This window comes from Hemiscyllium ocellatum, chromosome 21 (genome assembly GCF_020745735.1).
Source record: "Hemiscyllium ocellatum isolate sHemOce1 chromosome 21, sHemOce1.pat.X.cur, whole genome shotgun sequence".
Classification (NCBI taxonomy): Eukaryota; Metazoa; Chordata; class Chondrichthyes; order Orectolobiformes; family Hemiscylliidae; genus Hemiscyllium; species Hemiscyllium ocellatum.
The window spans coordinates 56,275,218-56,298,563 of NC_083421.1; the positions used below are offsets into that span (position 1 = coordinate 56,275,218).

At 42.4% G+C, this 23,346-nt stretch overlaps 1 protein-coding gene across 2 annotated transcripts in view; it reads right to left on the minus strand.

The window, feature by feature from the left end:
- The window catches only part of psmd5 (proteasome 26S subunit, non-ATPase 5), a 35,579-nt gene extending 13,362 nt beyond the window's left edge, over positions 1-22,217 (minus strand). For both annotated transcript variants that reach the window (XM_060841119.1, XM_060841118.1), the window contains exons 1-6: positions 22,027-22,217; positions 10,366-10,510; positions 9,509-9,622; positions 8,187-8,315; positions 1,728-1,837; positions 198-340 (exon numbers count right to left, since the gene is read on the minus strand). In XM_060841119.1, coding sequence (XP_060697102.1) covers positions 198-340; positions 1,728-1,837; positions 8,187-8,315; positions 9,509-9,622; positions 10,366-10,510; positions 22,027-22,202 — 817 coding nt within the window. In that variant the 5' untranslated portion in view covers positions 22,203-22,217. The remainder of the gene's footprint in view (positions 1-197; positions 341-1,727; positions 1,838-8,186; positions 8,316-9,508; positions 9,623-10,365; positions 10,511-22,026) is intronic.
- Between the last annotated feature and the right edge of the window lie 1,129 nt (positions 22,218-23,346).

Below are 23,346 nucleotides of genomic sequence, written 5' to 3' on the forward strand. Positions count from 1 at the left end.
CTATCTCTATCCATTCCACCATGCACACCTGCTCTTCAAAGGTTTCATTTACTACAAAGTTTGTTTCTTTCGTAAAGACAGAAGCAAAAAGCTCATTTAGGGCTTCCCCTACCTCCTCAAACTCCACACAAATTCCCTATGCTATCCCTGATCGGCCTTATCACTGGATTGACAGAGAAAATATTCCCTTTACTTACTTGGTAGATAAAAGCCAGAGAAAGGATCTGACTCTGCACCAATGATCATATTTGAAATTCTATCAATGATGCCTTGTTGAGCAAGATACTGTCGTCCATGCTGACTCTGAGCAAGTCCGGTAACCATCTCTATAGCAGTCGCTCTGAAAGTGAACCAAAAAGACTCTTAATTCTTTGAATCAGGCACTGCAACATTTATTTACAGAGTGCCTTTAATTCAATTAAACATTCGAACGTGATTCACATGAGCTGTGTCGCAATTTAGTACTTAGGTTTGGTCAATTAGCCTTTTTAACAGAGAGAGAGAGAGAGAGAGAGAGAGAGAGAGCGCGAGAGAGAGAAATGGCCTAGGCAAGTGAGGCCACATGAAGAGTGACAAAAGCGGAGGATTGTTAAGAGGCCCAATTTAGAGCAGTGTCAAGAACTTGGTAGGTTGTGTTGTTAGAAGCTACAGAAATAGGGAGTGGTGAGGCAATGGAAAGGTCTGAAAATAAAAAGTGAGAATTTCAAAATTGAGGAATGGGAATGGGGTGATGGGTCAACAGGCTGCATATGTTTCCATACAGGTTGGTGAAAGGAGGGGCAAAGAAAGCGGAGGGCAATCTTAGAAAGGCAAGAAGATTCGCAATTTAAGGAAAACATTTTTCTATTTTGGGTACTAAGTGCAAGCAAACGCTCCCAGGTCAGAGACATGATGAATCTGGCCCAATAACGTATCTCATTTGCCAGAGTCATAAATTAACCCCCGCTGCACCAATGCATCATTCCCATCCTCCCACCCTTGCAGTGAGATTGCCTAAAGGTGACAAAATGGTGATACAGTTCCATGTTGCGAGTTTGCATGGTGCCAGAAAAACCTTCAGACCGATGGTTCTATTTCTCCTCAGCAACAATTTCTGTTCCTTTATTCTTTTATGGACTGTGTACACCGCCAGCAAGACCAGCATTTGCTGCCCTTGAATCAAGAGGCTGACTAAGCTGTTTTAGAGGGATAGTTAAAAATCACATTACTGTAGGCCTGCAGTCACATAGGCTGGATCATGCAAGGACAGCCGACTTCCTTCTCTCAAGGACGTCAGAGATCAAACTTGACAATCAATGGTCAATTTTACTGAGCCAAGATTTATTAATCAGATTTAAATTTCACTAACTCCCTTGGGAATCGAGCCCATGTCCCTGCAGCATTAGCCTGAGATTCCAGATTACTGGTCCATTGGTGTTATCGGACGAATTTGTTCTGTTTCCTGTCAGCGCTGCTATGAGAGTAGGAGACACAACTGTGGCAAAACAAGCCAAAGTCACGCTCACATTGCCATTTCCTCTTCCACTTGGCATGGGGCCCTGCTTTAACTCAGTTTCCAATTGTGGATCTGCAGACATACATCCTCCAGGCCAGGTAAAGACAGTAGATTTCCATCACTCCGAAGCTCAGGCCAAGAATGAGAAAATGACTCAATACAACCAAGAAAGATGGCACAATCATGCATCCAAGGAACAGATACCAACATCTGAGGTTTTGAACATTCTCACCTGATCAGAACATCATCTCCTGTGAGCTCAGAGAGTAACTGAGTGATCAAACCACTGTTGCCACAATAATCCAAGGAGACGGGCGACACGGATGAGATTTCCACCACTAGCTGCAAGGCAATGACACAACGCAGTTTAATGATGCTGTCAAACTAGGATGTGGAATAGTCATATTTATTTAGGGCCATAGATTTAAGTTGCACTTCTTAACAGCAATTCAACAAATTAAATAATGCAGCCCTTTTTCCCTCTAGATTAGCATACAATAGTGTGCTGATTGACTCTAAGGTCATACTCTGAAGCTGTAAACGATATATATATAACACCGTGCCACTAAATAACTCCGAACACCAGGGATTCCACGTCAGTTTCACTGGCCTATTCTCCCACATTATTGATGACAGCTGCATACAGTGAAGGTTTAGTGCAGCCCAGTTTGAGAGTTAGATCAAAAGGGACAGGCAGAGAAGAGGGAAAGCTAACACAACTCCTTGTTGTTTATTACGAGTGGCACAAATCGATGACTGAGAGTAGGTGGAACGACAGCCGGTGCGATCCAAATGGAATACAAAATCTGGAACTGCAAACTAACCTTAGTATTAGTGACCATGAAACCTGTCATTGATTGTTGTGAAAGCCCATTGGTTTACTAATGCTAGGGAAACATTTTTACCAGGTCTTACTCCAGACTTAAAGTAATACGATTGGTTCTTAACTACCCTCTGAAAATAAATAAGAGGGTAGAGCAGATGATTGCATGGCTGAGGAGCTGGTGCAGGGGAGAAGGGTTCACATTTTTGGAACATTGGAATCTCTTCAGGGTTAGAAGTGACCTGTGCAAGAAGGGAAGGATTGCACCTGAATTAGAAAGGGACTAATACACTGGCAGGGAGATTTACTAGAGCTACTCGGGAGGATTTAAACTAGTAAGATTGGGGGTGTTGAGGAGACCCAGAGAGATAGTGAGGAAAGAGATCAATCTGAGACTGGTACAGTTGAGAAAAGAAGTGACTCAAACAAACAGTCAGGGACAAAGCAGAGAACAAGATAGGGCTGATAAATTAAATTGCATTCATTTCAATGCAAGGGGCCTAACAGGGAAGGCAGATGAATTCAGGGCATGGTTAGGAACATGAGACTGGGATATCATAGCAATTACAGAAATGTGACTTAGGGATGGACAGGACTGGCAGCTTAATGTTCCAGGATACAAATGCGACAGGAAGGATAGAAAGACAGCAGGGGGGCAAGAGAGGAGGGAGAGTGGCGCTTTTGATAAGGAATAGCATTACAGCTGTAGTGAAGGAGGATATTCTGGTAAATCATCCAGGGAAGTTATTTAGATGGAACTGAAAAATAGCAAAGGGTGGATCACCTTATTGGGATTGTATTATAGACCCCTAATAGTCAGTGGGAAATTGAGAAATACATTTGTAAGGAGACCTCAGTTATCGTGGGGGATTTTAACGTTTCCAAACATAGATTGGGGCTGCCATAATATTAACGGTTTAGATAAAGAGGAATTTGTTAAGTGTGTACAAGAAAATTTTCTGATTCAGTATGTGGATGTACCTACGACAGAAGGTGCAAAACCTGACCCACTCCTGGAAAATAAGGCAGGGCAGGTGACTGAGGGAGCACTTTGGGGCCAGCGACCATAATTCTATTAGTTTTAAAATAGTGATGGAAAAGGATAGACCAGATCTAAAAGTTGAAGTTCTAAATTGGAGGAAGGCTAATTTTTATGGAATTAGGCAAAAAACTTTCAAAAGCTGATTGGAGGCAGATGTTCGCAGGTAAAGGGACGGCTGGAAAATGGGAAGTCTTCAGAAATGAGATAGCGAGAGTCCAGAGACAGTATATTCCCGTTAGGGTTAAAGGAAAGTTTGGCAGGTGTAGGGAATGCTGGATGACTAAAGAAATTGAGGGTTTGGTTATGAAAAAGAAGGAAGCATACGTCAGGTATAGACAGGATAGATCGAGTGAATCTTTAGAAGGCAGGAGGAGTACACTTAAGAGGGAAATCAAAAGGGCAAAAAGGGGACATGAGATAGCTTTGGAAAACAGAGTTAAAGAGAAACCAAAGGGTTTTTACAAATACATTATGGACAAAATGGTAACTAGGGAGAGAATAGGGCCCCTCAAAGATCAGCAAGGTGGCCTTTGTGTGGAGCCCCAGGAGATGGGAGAGATACTAAACGAGTATTTTGCATTAGTATATACTGTGGAGGTGGACATGGAAGATATAGAATGTAAGGAAATAGATGGCGTCATCTTGAAAAATGTCCATATTACAGAGGAGGAAGTACTGGATGTCTTGAAACACAAAAGGTGGATAAATCCCCAGGACCTAATCGGGTGCACCCTAGAACTCTGTGGGAAGCTAGGGTAGTGATTGCTGGGCCTTTTGCTGAGATATTTGTATCATTGATAGTCACAGGTGAGGTGCCAGAAGACTGGAGGTTGGCAAATGTGGTGCCATTGTTTAAGAAAAGGTGGTAAGGACAAGCCAGGGAACTGTAGACCGGTGAGCCTGATGTCGGTGGTGGCAAGTTATTGGAGGGAATCCCGAGGGACAGGATGAACATGTATTTGGAAAGGCAAGGCCTGCTTAGGGATAGTCAACATGACTTTGTCCGTGGGAAATCATGTCTCACAAACTTGACTGAGTTTTTTGAAGAAGAAATAAAGAGGATTGATGAGGGCAGAGCGGTGGACGTGATCTATGTGGACTTCAGTAAGGCGTTCGACAAGGTTCCCCATAGGAAACTGGTTAGCAAGGTTAGATCTCATGCAATACAGGGAGAACTAGCAATTTGGATTCAGATCTAGCTCAAAGATAGAAGACATAGTGGCGTGGTGGTGGTGGTGGAGGGGTGCTTTTCAGACTGGAGGCCTGAGACCAACAGAGTGCTACAAGGATTGGTGCAGGGGCCATTGCTTTTCGTCATTTATATAAAATGATTTGGATGTGTAATTAGTTTGGTTAGTAAGTTTGCAGATGACACCAAAATTGGAGGTGTAGTGGACGGCAAAGAAGGTTACCTCGGATTAGAACGCAATCTTGATCAGATGGGCCAATGGGCTGAGAATTGGCAGATGGAGTTTAATTTAGATGAATGTGAGGAGCTGCATTTTGGGAAAGCAGATCTTAGCAAGACTTATACACTTAATGGTAAGGTCCTTGAGAAGGTGACCAAGTAAGTGGACGAGGGTAAAGCAGTAGATGTAGTGTATATGGATTTTAGCAAGGCGTTCGATAAGGTTCCCCATGGTAGGCTACTGCAAAATTTACGGAGGTATGGCATTGAGGGTGCATTAGAGGTTTGGATTAGGAATTGGCTGGCTGGAAGGAGACAGAGGGTAGGAGTTGATGGTATAGGTTCATCTTGGAGTGCAGTTACTAGTGGTGTTCCGCAAGGATCTGTTTTGGGACCATTGCTGTTTGTCATTTTTATAAATGACCTGGAGGAGGGGCTTGAAGGCTGGGTGAGCAAGTTTGCGGACGATACGAAAGTCGGTGGAGTTGTGCACAGCGAAGAAGGATGTGGCAGGTTACAGCAGGATATATATAAGTTGCAGAGCTGGGCAGAAAGGTGGCAAATGGAGTTCAATGTAGCTAAGTGTGAAGTCATTCACTTTGGTAGGAGTAACAAGATGATGGATTACTGGGCTAATGGTAGGCTACTTGGTAGTGTGGATGAGCAGAGGGATCTTGGTGTCCATGTACACAGATCTCTGAAAGTTGCCACCCAGGTAAATAGTGCTGTGAAGAAGGCATATGGCGTACTGGACTTTATTGGTAGAGGAATTGAGTTCTGGAGTCCTGAGGTCATGTTGCAGTTGTATAAGACTCTGGTGCGGCCTCATCTGGAGTATTGTGCGCAGTTTTTGTCGCCATACTATAGGAAGGATGTGGAGGCATTGGAACGGGTGCAGAGGAGGTTTACCAGGATGTTGCCAGGTATTGTAGGAAGATCGTATGAGGAAAGGCTGAGGCACTTGGGGCTGTTCTCATTGGAGAAAAGAAGGTTTAGGGGAGATTTGATAGAAGTATACAAGATGATTAGGGGTTTAGATAGGGTTGACAGTGAGAACCTTTTTCCACTAATGGAGTCAGCTGTTACTAGGGGACACAGCTTTAAATTAAGGGGAGGTTGGTATAGGACAGATGTTAGGGGTAGATTCTTTACTCAGCGGGTTGAGAGTTCATGGAATGCCCTGCCAGTAGCAGTGGTGGACTCTCCCTCTTTAAGGTCATTCAAGCGGGCATTGGATAAGCATACGGAGGTTATTGGGTTAGTGTAGGTTAGGTAGGCTTCGGTCGGCGCAACATCGAGGGCCGAAGGGCCTGTACTGCACTGTATTTTTCTATGTTCTATGTCCTAGGGAGTGTTGCTGAACAAAGAGACCTTGGAGTACAGGTTCATAGCTCCTCGAAAGTGGAGCCGCAGGTAGATAGGATAGTGAAGGCAGCGTTTGGTATGCTTTCCTTTATTGGTCAAAGTATTGAATACAGGAGTTGGGAGGTCATGTTGCGGCTGTACAGGACATCGGTTAGGCCACTGTTGGAATATTGCATGCAATTCTGGCCTCCTTCCTATCGGAAGGATGTTGTAAAACTTGAAAGGGTTCAGAAAATATTTACAAGGATATTGCCAGGATTGGAAGTTTTGAGCTATAGGGAGAGTTTGAATAGGGTGGGGCTGTTTTTCCTGGAGCGTTGGATGCTGAGGGGTGACCTTATAGAGGTTTATAAAATCATGAGGGGCATGGATAGGGTAAATAGACAAGGTCTTTTCCCTGGGTGGGGGAGTCCAGAGCTAGAGGGCCTAGATTTAGGGTGAGAGGGGAAAGATATAATGGAGATCTAAGGGGCAACATTTTCACGCAGAGGGTGGTGTGTGTGGAATGAGCTGCCAGAGGAAATGGTGGAGGCTAGTACAGTTGCAACATTTAAAAGGTATCTGGATGGATATAGAAATAGGAAGGGTTTGGAGGGATATGGGCCGGGTGCTGGCAGGTGGAACTAGATTGGGTTGGGACATCTAGTCAGCATGGACAAGTTGGACCGAAGGGTCTGTTTCCATGCCGTACATCGTTATGACTAAGTCTGTCAGTTCACTTAGGGACTTGCAACAAAAAGCACTGATGTCAGGGACATCCACATCCCATGGAACAGCTTAAAAAAAAAGGAAAACGCCAAAAATCTGCATGCGAACAGCTGCAATATAGCCAATAGTTTCTTTTGCAAGATTGAACAGAAAACTTTGACAAACAGAAGACTCAAATCATTTTAGATGCAAGATCACAACAAGAGGGGCATTACGAAAGCAAAGGTATTTTTATCTGCACTAAACTGTATGCACCTGTGACACCAACCAATGCAGAAGCTCCCTTCAATCCAAAGGTTGTGAGCACTAGTTGGAACCTCTGACATTCTGCCACACTGAAGCATTGTTCCAAATTCACCTCTTTATATTGCTTACAATGTTACAGGCAGAAAGTGCAAACAAAGAATGTCCCTACTTGTTCTGACTATTGCAAGAACCTATACTACAAGATTTAGAAATAAGGCCCTCAACAGAAGCAAAATCAGTCAAAAATCAATGTTAAATCAAACGAGGAGCATTATGCAGGGGCCAAAAATTTAGATGAAGAGCTAGATTTAAGATATGTCTGATGTGAGAGAATTCCAGCCTACAGGTTACGATGCAGCAGAGGAAGTGGGAGATAAGAGAGTTGGAAGAACACAGGTAGTCACAGAAACTGGAAGGAGCAAAGCTTCTGCAGTATTTAAACATGAGGGTGTGATATACAGAAATATGCAGCAAAACCATTTCCATCCATCGAGCCTGCTTCTTTCACTGATCTTGACTGAATTTATTTTGAACGTATCACTTTTGAAACCCTCCATTTCCACTCCAACTGTTTCACATTCATTATCCTCAGAATGAGGATTTTTGTTCTCTGTATTTTAACTTTTCTTAGCTAAATTTGAATTCTTGCACTAGTGCTTTTGTTCACGGAGAACATCTCTCAAGGTAGCTCTATAAAGTCCTCTCCCTGTCCTCTTATCAAGCTTGGAAAGTCAATGTTATCAGCATTCAGGAAATGTTTTAACTCCAGTTACAAACAAAAATAAACTTTAAGAAATCACCTACTTTTTTTTTGCATCTACTTAACAGAGTGTTGATATATGACAATCTAAAAAGGGAGCTGTACACATCTAGTGAACTGACAGACAAATGACCAATGAATGATGAAAAGTAATAAGTGACGTGTGCTATTTAATAAAGACAACCACTGGCACCAACTATAAGCTGAAGGGTCCAAAATTAGTTGTGAAAAAATCAAAAGAATATATATTTTTAAAAACAAAAAAAAAGATATAGGTGGTGATGAATATTATTGGAAGGAGAATACACAAGGTACACAATTCTAGTAAATGCACTATACCTCATAGACCCTGTATCGCACCACATCATTGGTAGCCATGACATCTTTCAAATCTTGTAGCATGTTGGTCATAAATAATGCATCAAGTCCAGCTTTACTCTGGGAAACTCTTGAAAGGGATTTGATTGCCTGGTGAGAAAGAAATATCAATAAATTTATTACTTTTGTCTTTTGTCCCCTTGATTGTTGCAGAAAATATCACCCAAGACAAGAAAAGCGTGCATATAATGCCAAAAATATTTGCATGTGTTTACACAGTAACTTTAACGTAATGATTATTTGAAGGCACTTCCACTGGAGCATTATGTAACAAAGTTGGACATGGATCCATATATGAGGAGGAATGGTCAAAGAGTTAGATTGCATAAAGTGTCTGACAAGAGGTGGGGAGGTTTAAGGATGGAATTCTGGAGTTCCACCAATGACAAGCACTCAAAATACAGGATACTCCGAGGTTCAGAGTTGGATGAGTGCAAGTACCTCAGGTTTGTGGGCCTGGAGAGCTTGAAGCTAGGGAGGTATAAGGTACTGAAAGGCCTTGAAAACAAGGAAGTGAATTTTAAAATCTAGAATTTGCTCGACTAGGAGCCATGCATCCTGTCCATGAGGGCAGGACTGATGAGTGAATGGGACTTGGCATCAGTAAAGACATAGCAGAGCAAGGGTAGAAAAGCCATTGGAGTGGCAAGTGTCCACCATGGAAGCATTCTGTTATCATACAAAGTTCAAAGATTACGTACCAACAGAAACAGGAAATAAAACAAAAACTGATTAAAAATGCAACTGGCACCAGTCAAGTTGCAATGCAATAATCAGGATTATTCTTTGAAAGATTAGTCTCATATGTGACCAGTGAAGATAAATCATTGATCCTATATTTATTGAAAATGTCCCCAGATCTTTTAATTCAGCTGCAACAAAATGCTCAAGTGGGTTTACCTTCAGATGTCAACCTCCTGATTGTCAACTTGCCTACCAAATCTCCTTCAGCAGTTTCGGCCAAATCATTACTTTGCAGTGTGTTAACATTTACTAGCATAGGAAACTACAGAGTGCAGAAGGACAATACCGTATTGGATTTATTCAGAATTTACTTTAATAAATACCCCATAAGGACTCAAAATAGGCCGAATGACTTCCTCCTATGTTGTAGATGTCCATGACTTCAAAGAATTAGTAACATGCTTGTCTCGTTAAAAAATGTATTTTTGACATAGGCTGTCAATATAACATGCCAGCAGACAACACTGCCCCTTGTGGTGAAATGCAGGACACCAAAGGGCTTTCAGAGTACCTCAGTAATCACTTGGCTTGTATCTCACCTCTTTAGCAACAGATATTTTCTTTCCACCAATGCTATGAATCATCTCTTTGAGCAACTCGGGCGAGCTGAGAATTATTGGCACCGCGTCTGTATTTTCAACAATTCGTCCAATCTGGAAAAAAGTTAAGTGTAAAGAGACCAATAGGAACAATATTATAACTGAAAAAGACAGACATTTTGTCAACATGCAGTTGCGCCTCAACTTTGAAACAAGATTTAGTTTGTGCCATCCATAGCACACTACCCTGACTTTGTGGACTTCTTCATTAAGCACATTTCAAACTGCAAATTTTCATAAAATGCTCAATGCATTGTTGTTAAACTTTTGGAATGACACTAAAAACGACACTAAAAACAAAAATACATTCACATATCCATTATCAATCATGGAGGGCGGGGCCCATATCAACTCTAATCATCTATATGTTTGTATTTTCAGGTCTAGTAGAAAGGCAGCACAGGCTTGTTGAGTCCAGCCAGTAACACCAATATCCAGCAAATAAATAAATTCCAAAAATGCTTGTTTGCATGGTGAATATCATGAAAAATTCAATACATATGAAAATTTGCCTTTGTCATTAATTTCAGTGCATGATGACAAATCACTTTAGACTGAATTAAACTAATTTGTCTGAAATAACATCGAATATGGTTTTTTATTGTATTATATTCAAAGTCTTCAGTCATTGTTTGCGGGTGCGCATATTGACTTTAATTTCACCAGACATTTTATGAAATGGAAAACAAAAAGCAATGAAGGCCCAAAAGTGTAAGTTGCTGAAAGCTCAGGCAATAACCAGATTTGGGTCGTTGCAATTGAACAAAAAAAAAACAAAAATCAGACTTCCACCTTACTTGGGATATTGCCAGGATTTTAACATTATCATCTGAATGCTGAAGTCCTTTTTGCAGTTCCACTCTGAAATTTTGAGCCAGGTAGACCGGATCCAAAGCTTGCAGAAGTCGATCAAGAATCGCAACAGATGTATCAATCTGCTCCCTGAACAAAGAGGATAATTGGATTTTGATAAAATAAAAATTGCACTGGACAGACAATGTGCGTGGAAAGTTGACTGGTAAAAAAGCACAAATCTTTGGGAAATGCAACAATATTATATGCCCAGTAGAATCATTTTGAGCTTCCTGTGCCCTTGGAATTTGGGTGTAGTGACAAGAAAGTATTTACTGTCTGTTCCCGAATGGCCAGAAGACATTAAGGATTGGGTCACACAATGGATGGTGGGTTAAATTCCGAGTGTTTTACAAAATATAGCTGAGTTTCTTATGCCCAGCACAGATTATTAAATGCGATAAATTAAAGTCAATTTTCCAAAATCATTGCATTCATTAAAAACAAGCTACGATTTACAATTGAGTAGAAACTTGTAAACTCAGGAAACAATAAATATAATGATTAAAATTTGTAGCAAATGAAGTCTCCAACTGATACAAGCAATTGGAATAAAGACCTTTATACAGTATTGCTCATAGTAAGATGACCTGAAATGTTGTATAATTATTGTTATGCAGATATTACTGCTAATTATGGACAGGAAGGTTCCACAAATTGCAACTGAGAGATATTTTCAAAAGATCACGAGATGAATGCAAGAAACCAGTATAGAAAGAATCAATCTGATGGAGCTTGACAATATAATAATGTCAATGCTTCATCAAAAGGCCACTGAGCATATTAAAACCGGGTGAAAGTTTATCTTTGTGATTAGTAAAATGATTTAGTTTAAAACCACAATATCGTGCAGTCAATCAATATGTGAAATAACTGGATAGCTTCCAAAAGCAGACGTCTTTTTCAAGGTGTGGAAAGGGGTTCTCGGTGACAGGTAGTCGATGGTTATTGATTTTTTTTTACTACCAGGACTGAAGTGTATCAAACAAGCGAGACCAGAGTTGCATAATGAAGTCCATGTAAAAAGGTGACCAGGAGGGAACTGCAGTACACAGCAACGGTGTAAAAGAGAAACAAACAAGAAGTTGGATGAAACCTCCAGTGAAAAAAAAACCTCTAGGTACAGCTAATCACAGAGATCTCAAAAAAAAGGAATGAAACTGGACAGGCCACCTGACATCAACTAAGACACCAAAAACAACAGCAAACTTAACTGTGTTGACCCTGCCAAGTTCTCCTCATTAATACCTGGGGGCTAGTACCAAAATTGGGAGAGCTGCCTGACAATCTACTCAGGCAACAGCCTAAGAGTTAGATCCGTGGAATCATATTTCAACTTTCAGTCATACTCATACTGTAGGTGGCATGGTGACTCTATGGATAGCACTGCTGCCTCACAGGTTACAGGGATGGCCAAGGGGCTTGGTCTAGGTAGGAGGGTCAGCGCAAACTTGATGGCTTGAAGGGTTTCTTTTCACACTGTAGAGATTCTGTGAAATCTTGCCTTCCACACAATGCTCCAGACTAAACATTCGCCATCACTGAGTGTGTCTGTCCCATCAGCAGGACAGTCCCAGCAGAAGATGGCCACACAGTGGGGCAAAAGTTAGGAAGAAGTCGCAATCGAGTTGGAGTCCATACATGGACGCCCATCCCATGAAATCTCACGTCATCACAGAGAGAAAGACTTCTGCTGCTTACCATGTACTATCCATCCACCTGCTTGGCTGATGAATATTGACTCCTCCATGTTGATCACCACTCAGTGAGGATGACAGTGGTTGGGGAAACACAATGTCCACCACGAAGAGTGGCTCAGCAGCTGCAATACTGATTGAGTTGGTTGAGTCCTAAAGAAAAAGGACTACTCGACTGAGTCTGTGGCAGGTGGTAAAGAACCAGTAGAACCGAACAGAACCTAATGATCTCATTCACACTAATCTGCCTGTCGCAGATATATCTATCCATGACGGCATGAGTAAGAGTGATCACTGCATAGTCCTTATCGAGAGTCTCATCTTCATACTGAAAATGCCCTCCATTGTTTTGTGGAGCACTATCTCTGTGCTAAATATGATAGACTTTGAATAGACCTAGTAAATGAGGACTAGGCATACAAGAGGTGCTGTGGGCCATCAAACACAACCTGCAAATTTATGGCCCGACATAGCCCTTTCTCCCATTACAATTAAGCCAGGGGGTCTACACCAGAGTGCAGGTGGACATGTCAGGAGTAGCAGTAGGCATACCCAAAAAGAGGTGCCATGTTGGTGAAGCTACACACAGGACTGTATGCATGCCAGGATAAGCAACAAGTGATAAAATAGAGCAAAACAATTCCAGAACCAACAGATCAGGTCCAAACTCTGGAGTCCTCCCACACCCAGTGGTGAATAGTGGTGGACAGTTAAACAACTCACTGGAGGTACAGGCTTCAAAAAATATCTTCATCCTCAATGATGGAAGAACCCAACACATCAGTGCACAAGTCAAAGCTGAAGCATTTGCAGCAATCTTCAGTCAAAAGTGCCAAATGGATGATTCGTCTTGCCATTGCTAAAAACCAGTCTTCAGTCAATTAGATTAATTCCTCAGGATATGAAGAAACAGCTGGAGGCCCTAATGCTGCAAAGTGGATGGGTCGCGCCAACAATACAGCAATAGTACAAAGGATTCATGCTTCAGAACTTGCATGCTTCTGGCTAAGATGTTTCAGTACAGCTACAGTACTGGCATCCACCCAGCAATGTGGAAAATTACTCATATGCCCTGTACATAAGAAAAACAAAACAAATCTAACCCAGTCAATTACCACCCCAACAGTCTACTCTCCATCATCAGTAAAATGATGGAAGGGGTCATCAACAGTGCTTTGGGAGGCACGGTGGTTCAGTGGATAGCGCTGCTGCCTCACAGCGCCAGGGACCTGGGTTCAATTCCAGCCTCGGGCGACTGTCTATGTAGAGTTTTCACATTCTTTGAGTGTCTAAGTGGGTTTCCTCCGGGTGCTCTGGTTTCCTCCCATAGTCCAAAGATGCACAGGTTAGGTGAATTAGCTATGCTAAATTGCCCATATTGTTCAGGAATGTGTAGTCAGGGGTATATATATAGGACAGAAGGAATGGGTCTCGATGGATTACTACTTGGAGGCTCAGTGTTGTTGACTTGTTGGGCCGAAGGGCCTGTTTCCATACTGTAGGGGTTCTGATCTATTCTTTCAAGCATCACTTATTTAACAGTAAAAGCATACCTATGCACAGTTTGGGTACCTCTAAGCCCATTCAGCTCCTGGCCTTATTTCAGCCTTGGCTGAAACATGGATAAAGTTAATTGGAATTCTAAAGATGAGGCGAGAGTGACTGTCCTTGGCATCAGACTTACAAAATAACCAGCAAAACCAGAGTTAATGGAAAACAGGTGGAAATTTCTCCTCTGCCTGGTGTTATATCTGGCACACAGGAATATGGTTGCAGGAATGGAGCCAACCATCTTCAACTGCTTCATCAATGACCTTCCCTAAGGTCAGAAGTGGGAATGCTCACTAAATGCACAATGCTCAGCACTATGTGCTACTCCTCCAAACTGAAGCAGGTCATTTTCAAATGCAGCAAGGCCTAGACAACTTCCAGGCTTGGGCTGAAATAAACAAGTAACATTTGTGCCATATAAATGCCAGGCACTGACCATCTCCAATAAGAGAGAATTGAATGTTTGCTCTTGGACATTCAATGGCACCACTGTAACGACACGAGGTAAATCCTCCTGCTTAATTTAAAACCAACAACACAGAAAAGGTTTATCCCGTGCAGCAAGCTGTAAATATTCAAGTGGCCAAGAACTATTTGAAGTAAAGTTAACAACTTCATTTCTAAAAGTATAACAGAATAATAACTAACAATTATGCATAACTCCTTCCTCTATCTTTTACCTTCCCCTCTTATAATACTAGTCCGATAAAACTCCCAATTAAGATTTACAGAAAAACTAAAATTTTAAAACCAGCCAGCAGTCGAATCTTCTCTTTATCTTCGTTGTTAGACTGGCTGTTCGGTGTTGAGGTTTTTCTCTGGGGAAACTACTTCTCTAGACAGGTACCTCTCAGTTCTGACTAGCAATCTATGGCTGTTGGCATGGTGGCAGTTCTCCTCCCAACTGTTCAATTTTCCCCAGTCTTATATCCCAAAGCATGGGATTGTGTCATTGGCTTTCAAGATTGTCAATATACTCAATTCAAACTTGATTGGAATTTGGTATTTTTCAGGGTAAAATTTAAACTGATTGGCCTAACTCGAATCTGTTTTTGTCGTTAACAGGCAACCAGTAGCTGGAGCACATGTTACATTGTGTCTTATTGAGAGCACTTGGTGCTGTCACTGCTAGATTTTACTCTCAAAGTTCACCCACATCTTCATAACACCTCCCCCTCCTTAAGAAAAAATGAACTATCATAATGAAAAGACTTTTTAAACACATTACCCTAACATACAGATAACTAAGTTCACCTTAACTACTTCCCATATATCTGTATAAGATTATTTAAAGACAAATTTCATCTAAACTCAGTTAAATCTGCGATAACACATCTGCAATGACATTCTTCTGACCCGCAACATGTATGATTTTTAATTTAAAACTCTAATATAAGACTAACTAAATAGTTCATATTATTGTCTTTAAAATGTTCTAAGAATGTAAGCAGATTGTGGTCAGTGTACACAACTGACTCTGACACATTGTTCATGATATACACATTAAAATGTTGTAAGGCCAGTACCAAACTTTAATCAACCGTGGAGAATTTCATCTGGTGGATGGTTACTTTTCAAAGAAGATCAACAGCTGGCAGTTCAATCCCATCCTCATCGTCCTGCAGGAGTACAGCTCCAACTCCTATATCACTAGCATCGATAGTGACTTTAAAAGGTTTTGAAAAGTTTGGTGCAGCTAAAACTGGTTTGGAGGTTAATATCGATTTCAAATGGTCGAATGCCTCCTGGCATGGTTCTGTCCACTGAAACTTTGTGTTCTTCTTCAGAAAAATGGTTAACGGTGCCACTACACTGCTGAAGTTTGAAATTTGAAGTTTGGAGTGGCATGGTGGCTCAGTGGTTAGCACTGCTGCCTCACAGCACTAGGGACCCGGTTCGATTCCAGCCTCGGGTAACTGCGTGTGGAGTTTGCACATTCTCCCCATGTCTATGTGGGTTTCCTCTGGGCGCTCTGGTTTCCTCCCACAGTCCAAAGATGTGCGGGTCAGGTGAATTGGCCATGCTAAATTACTCGTAGTGTTAGGTGCGTTAGTTAGGGGGAATGGGTCAAGGAGGGATACTCTTCAGAGGGTCAGTGTGGACTAGTTGGGCTGAAGGGCCTGTTTCCACACTGTAGGGAATCTAATCTAATAAACTCCCGATAGAATCCGCTGAGTCCTAAGAATCAAAGCAACTCTTTCTTTGAGGTTGGTCATGGAAATTCCTCGATGGCCTTCGTCATTGCATCCCGTGGGGTCAACCTTCCCTGACCGACGTTATGTCACCTCTGCTTATGCAAATTCTGTTTTATTTAATCAGCAGTTTTGCTTCACATAGTCATTCAAACAGCTCTGCCAACTGTAACATGTGATCTTTCCAGGACTTAACAGAGATCACTACATCATCCAAAAAGACTTCAGTTTGTTAACCCAGCCACAACTCTGTTCGAGAGTCTTTGGAATGTGGCGGATGCGTTCTTCATTCCAAAGGGCATCACTTTAAACTGATATAGCCCATTTGGAGTTATAATTGCAGAAATTTCTTTCGCTGACTCTGATAATGTGGGGTTACTGGCAGGTACCTTTAAGTCCAACTTGGTGATGTAACTGGCTTGTCCAACTTTCTCGATATAGTCCTCCAATCTAGGGATTGGATGGGAGTCCGATTTTGTAACAGCGTTGACCTTCCGATAATCCATGCAGAATCATCGAGTCCCATCCGGTTTGGGAACTAAGATGATCGGTGAACTCCACTCGCTCTGGCTTGATTCAGTAATGTCCTCGTCAAGCGTGACCTCCACCTCCATCTGGACCTGTCTGTCTTTGAAAGGATTTAGCCGATAGGGGTGTTGTTTTATCGGAGCAGTATTTCCTATGTCTACTTTATGTACAATAACATTAGTCCTCCCCATCTGATTCTCACATGTGTCCTAATACCACAGTAACAAATTTTTCAGCTGCATTCTATGCTCGTGAGACAGGTAGCTTCCTAATCTAGCCCACTCCTCAAGGACTTCATTTTTTGATCTATTTTGAGGCACATCAAAATCCACATTATCTGGATTTGATTCCTCACTCTGTGGGGCAGTAACTAACACCTGTTTCTCCAATTCTTTCTCTTTAGTATATGTTCATGTGACATACTCAACTCCTTCATTTTTCCTATTTGCCAACTTTACTAGATAGTTCACCTGACTCTTTTTCTCAATTTGATAGGAACCACTAAACCTGGCTTTGAAGGGATCTCCAATCACTGGTAACAGTCCTAACATGTCATCCTCTTGGGAAAACATCGGAGTCTCAGAGCTTTTATCTGCCACCTGCTTCATTCTACATTATGCCCTCTTTAGGTACTGTTTAGTTAACTCACCTATTCTATTTAATCTCTCCCTCACCTCCGGGACATAATCTAAAGTGAGAGATCTCCGACTTTGGTCCTGTCAATTTTTCTTTAATTAATTTCAAAGGGCCTCTCACTTCATTAACTCAAAGGAAGTGAACAGGGTAGATTCATTTGGGGCATCTCTAATGTCAAACAATACAAATAGGAAACCTTTATCCCAACCATTTGGGTAATCCTAACAGTATGTTCTCAACATGGTCTTCAAGGTCTGATGCCACCTTTCTAAAGCTCCATGGGATTCAGGATGATACACACTGGATTTAAATGCTGTATACCGAAGCTATCCATAACCTCCTCAAACAGCCTAGTAGTAAAATTTTGACTCTTGGTCTGACTGAATTTCTCCGAGTAGCCCATACTGTGTGAAGAAAGCTACTAACTCCTCTACTACACTTTTTGCTTTGTTATTCCATAATGGAATTGCCTCCGGAAATCTGGTAGACACATCCATTACGATTAACAAGTACTGGTTAACACTTTTAGTTCTTGGGAGGGGATCTACACAATCAATTAAATACCATGTGAAAAGTTCTTTAAATGTGGGAATTGGCAGCAAAAGTGCTGGTTTTATTATCGCCTGTAGCTTACCTACCATTTGGCATGTATGAGACGTATGGCAAAAGTTCACCATATCGTTGTACATTCCAGGCCAATAAAAAAATGTTTTTGTACCCCTAGGTGACCTCCTACAGGTAGTTCATGTGCTACCGTAACACTTCCTGTCTGTATGCTGCTGGCAACACAATCTGGTGCACTTCGGCCCATTTCTCCTCTGCACTAACCTACCGTGATCTCCATTTCCGACTTACAATTCTGTCTTTTAGGTAATAACCCTCTAGAATATTCTCTGCCTTCTGTCTGACCCTCCCCTTGTTCAAGTTTTTCCATTACGTCAAACAGGGTATCCGCTAACTGAACCTCAACCCATTCATCTGTCTCTTTACATTCTGCTTCGTGCTGTGACGTATGATAATGCAATCTGATTACCATACAGTCTGGGGAAAATACCAGGATATTTCTGTTTTAACTCCTGAGTTTCTTGGTCTTCCTTGGGCTTCTCCACAACAAGGGGTGTCACTCCCACCTTGGATCCTGCCAAATCATTCCCAAGATCAAACTGAATTCCTGGAACTGACACTCTGTCAATCATTCCCACTGTGACATCCCCAGTCTTGAGTTGGCACTCCAACCGGACCTTACATCAGGAAATGCTAAATTTCTGTCCATCTATCCCACAAGTTACCTCACTTGCAGGTAACAGATCAGAAAGAGTGCATATTCGCTCATCCCTTACTGTTAACGACTGGCTTAATCCTGTATCTCTCAAAATTATAACTTCTTGTCCTTCTCCCCCTGTTCTTTCTGAGTAAACTTTACCCACAGAGGCAAATTCTTTGTAGAAATCAGGTACTAACTCCATACCCAGCCCCTGCCTAGGCTGTGCACTCTTTTGCAGCTCCTCAGCTCTTATTGGGGTCTCCTTTCCAATGCCACTTGCTTAGCTTCCTTTACGACATCTTTCCCCATCTTTGCCTTTAACTGTGACTTTACATGCCCCACCTTCTGGCAGTGAAAACACCTTTGCCCAGTGCCCTTCTGAAACCACACGCACTGTCATTTTCTCTGTCTCAATGCATTACAGTGAAAAGACCAGAGGCCTTTCACCTCCTGTCCACCCATTTGGGCTTCTTCAACCTGTGGTAAATTCTTACCAGTGCTCTCTACTCTTGGTTTTGTAGTGTAGGATCCCCCCTTCTCCCAATTTCTATCCCTCTCAGGACGAAATTCTGGCCGGAAGTACACCGACATGTACTCTTCTGCTAATTCTGCTGCCCTTCTCACTTCCTGAACTTTCTTTCCTCCACCTGAATTCTTACCATCTCTTGAAGTGAGTTTTTAAACTCCTCCAGCAGAATTCTCTCTCTTAGAGCCTCAAATTTGCTATCTATTTTCCAAGTACGCACCCATTGATCAAAATGACTATGTTTCATTCTTTCCAACTCAATACAAGTCTGACTTGGCTCATCCTCTGTTTTTCTGAACCGCTATCTATATGATTTATATGCCCTTAAAATAGCCTGTTTAACCTCTACATAATCACTTGACCACTCATCTGACAGGCAGACCTATTTGCCACACTATCAGTTTAGTCTGAACTAGCATTACCCATAAATTCTCAAACCACTCCATCTGCCTATTTTTCAAATGAAATAAAGAAGGCTTCAACATCTTTCTCATCAAAATGTGGCAGATTATATATAATACCTATCCCTATTTCTCTTTTAATCTCCATCCTGTCAACTTGACTTTGCTGACTAAGTTGCAAATTCTCAACTTCAAATTCTCTATTTTTGTCTTTCCCTTTCTTCTCTCCCTTTGCTCAGCCAAGAACCTTCTCTCTTTTTCCTCCCTCTCTCTTTATCTTCTAACTCCATTTTCGTCAATTGTAATTTATGTTTTTCTACTTCTACTGCACTTGTCTGTTTCTCCGACACATGCAAGTGTTTGAGTAACTCCCTTACAATTTCAGGTTTATTTTTGGTCCTTAGTTAAACCCAAATCTAATTTATTTGCTAATTCTAAAAGCATGGCCTTTTTCTTTCCTTCTAAACTTTCTTGGCAAATTTGAGAAACATCTTCAAATCCCAGAACCTCTTTAGCAATTTTAAGAGCCATTTCTCTCACTTTTAATTTAATCAACCACAAGTCACCAAAATTAAACAAAGTTTGTCTCATCCACATTTTATTTAAAGATCTAAGACACTAACTTACAAGTGCTTAAATCTCCTGGGATTTTTCATACCCCCAAATCTATTCAATCTGTTTAAACCAGTTCAAATCACGGACCTGAGCAAGCAGACTGTTACAACATTGGATGGATATATGAATAGGAAGGGTTTGGAGAGATATGGGCCAGGTGCTGGCAGGTGGGACTAGATTGGGTTGGGATATCTGCTTGACATGTACATGATGGACTGAAGGGCCTGTTTCTGTGCTGTGCATCTTTGACTCTATGACTATGACTCCCATCTAGATGGACATAGGTGTAGTTCCACCACCACACCCCCATTTCTTCCACATCATTGAGCCACTATTCTGGAACCCTCTCATAGCATTGAGAGTCCACCTGCATCAAATGGGCTGCAGCACTTCAACAAGGCAGCTCACCCCCACCTTCTCAAGGGCAACGAGGGAAGGTAATAAATGTTAGCCCAACCAGTGACATCCACATTCCATGAATTATTTTTTGTTTAATTGTCTACAGCAGTTAGGGAGTGTAATATCCTTTCACTGCTATAATTACATTGCTGTTTGCTGGCATATTCAAAGCCCATGAATAAAGATTAATTTTAAATTACAAATGCAGTTATGTCTGAATCAACAGGCCTGAAGCTTACAGTATAAACAGGCAATAATTGACTTCAGTTATTTTGCTGGCAGAACAAGCACTAACAAGGTCACAAAGACATCTTCACACATTGCACCATGGGTCTCTCACATCTAATTGCTGCTGCTGGAATTGATTACAACTTACATAGCCAAATCTCAAAAACACCCATTTACTGTCTTACATATTAAATACCACCCACACCATTCTGCCAGCTTGTAAATGCCTTGTCCCTTCAGTTGTGCTTTATGTTGCATATACTACGCACTTGCTATGCAAGTTCAACATTTAAGATAAACTTGGAAAAAACTACCAGTTATCTGAACACCTGTTGTGAGCACCGTCTCCAGAGAGAGGTGATCACAACAATACAAAATAGCAAAATTAGTCTGCAAATTGAGAACACGTTGGTCACAAATTGGTCAGTATATAAACTGCGATTCTGAGGAAGGATCACCAGACCAAAAACATTAATTTTGATTTCTCTTCACAGATGCTGCCAGACAACTGAGTTTTTCTAACAATTTTTACTTTTGTTTCTGATTTACAGCATCTGCAGTTCTTTCAGTTGTTATTTAATTTATGAACTCTCCTCATTGAGTGCTTTCAGTATAAGAGTAGTGGCCACACTGGTTCAGAAGGTGTCATTTGCCCCATAGGTAGGATCATAACATGTTCAAATAGGTTGATTAAAATAATATAAATTCCCAAGCTCCCATCTTTCTTCCTCAACTTCACCTCTGTCCCCGACATCTCCAATACATTCCTATATCCAACAAACTGCACTCCTCACTGCCTGTGATCTGCAATCTTCTCTCTCCCACCCACCTCACCCCCCCCCCTTTCACAAACCCTTCTCCTTTGATCCCCTTGGTCTCATCTTCCCTTGATCTCAACTCACCACCACCACCTCCCTCACCCCTTTCCCTTCACTCCCTCACCCCTATCACTATCCCGTCCCCTTCCCTCATCCCAATCCCTTCCCCTTCACTCTATTACCCCTACCCCTATCCCTTTTCCCTATCCATATCTCATCCCCATTCCCCCTTCCCTCTATTACCCCTACCCCTATCCCTTCCCTCTCTCATCCCTATCCATATCCCATCCCCATTCCCCTTCCATCTATTACCCCTATCCCTTCCCTCCCTTGTCCCTATCCATATCCCATCCCCATTCTCCCTTTCCTCATCCCATTCCCTTCCCCTTCACTCCCTCACCCCTATCACTATCCCATCCCCTTCCCTCATTGCTATCCCTTCTTCTTCACTCTATTACCCCATCCCTTCCCTTCCCTCCCCTCCCTCACCTCTATCCCTTTCCCTTCCCCCCCTCACCTCTATCCCTTTCCCTCCCCCATCCCCCCTATCCCTTTCCCTCCCCCATCCCCCCTATCCCTTTCCCTCCCCCATCCCCCCATTCCTTCCCTCATCCCAATCCTTTCCCCTTCACTCTATTATCCCTCTCCCCTCTCCCCTCTCCCCTCTCCCCTCTCCCTCTCCCTCTCCCTCTCCAGACTGGCCCTGGCCCCGGCCCCGGCCCCGGCCCCACCTCCTACAGCCGACACTCGCCTGTCGTCGCTGTTGTCGATCAGAGCGAACAAGACCCCGAAGCGCAGGCCAACAGCCAGGTCGCGCAGGGCAGTGAGAGGCAGCGAGTAGACGGCGGTCTTGAGGCTCCGCAGTTCCTCCAGCGGCTCCTCCAGCTCGGCGATCTCCCGCAGCAGCTCACTGACGGACGCCGCCATCTTGGATGGCCCGCCGGGAGCTCTCGCGAGAGTTTGCACAAAAGGCCCCGCCCCCTCCCCCGTAACCAGGGGCAACCGGCCAAACTCAGAGGGGCAGCAACTTCAAGCTCATCCCAGGAACAGGACATGGTCAACCTAACCCTGGCTTCCAGATCATCAGCAATGGCCGAGTAAATCATCTATATCTGATTTATATTCGTGGATCTAATGATGTTTAATCCACTGAAGGGTTGGGCAGGGCTCTTGTAGTGGAGTGGTAGTGTCCCTGCCTCTGAGCCAGGGGAGTGCATCTAGGAAAACTTAACAAACAGCAAAATTCACGGCTGACCTTGGAGGAACCTGTGCGGGAGAGCTCGCAGCACAGGAACAGATAAGTGAATTGATTTTAAGTGCAGCCGTGCTGTAAATCTACAATAACGAGTAGAGTGGGTTCTTTCTTGATTGTACGATTACAACATTTAAAAGGCATCTGGATGGGTATATGGATATGAAGGGTTTGGAGGGATATGGGCCAAGTGCTGGCAAATGGGACTAGACTAATTTCCGATATCTGGTTGGCATGGATGAGTTGGACCGAAGGGTCTGTCTCTGTGCTGTACATCTCTATGACTGTGATTCTTTGACCTGGGTTTCAATCCCATTTGTACCAGAAGTGCGTAATAACATCTTCAAACTGGTTAATTAGGGAAATATCTATTAAACAAATTAGCTGGCTTGTTCCCCAGTGGTTGTTGACTTCTGAACAGGAATATAGGAAAAGTTATAGTTTGGACTAAACTAAAGTTTGCAACAGGGCTCTTGTGGTAGTGTCCCCACCTCTGAGCCAGGAGACCAAGATTCAAGTCCCACCTGCTCCAGAGGTATGTAATAACAATGCTGAATGGGGTAATTAAAAATATTGTTAATGAAAGATTTGACAGGGCTCATGTGGTGTAGTGGTAATGTTCAAATCACTGAGCTAGGAGATCTGGGTTCAAATCCAAACTGCTCCAGGGTTTGCAATAACATCCCTGAATAGATGGCTTAGAAAATATTTGAAGGATTTCACATGGAAAAGTAAGATAGTGTTACTTACCAGTCTTGGGAGAGACAAAAGATCATCCATGCAATATGGTCATCAGAGTGGGCGGCACTGTGGCTCAGT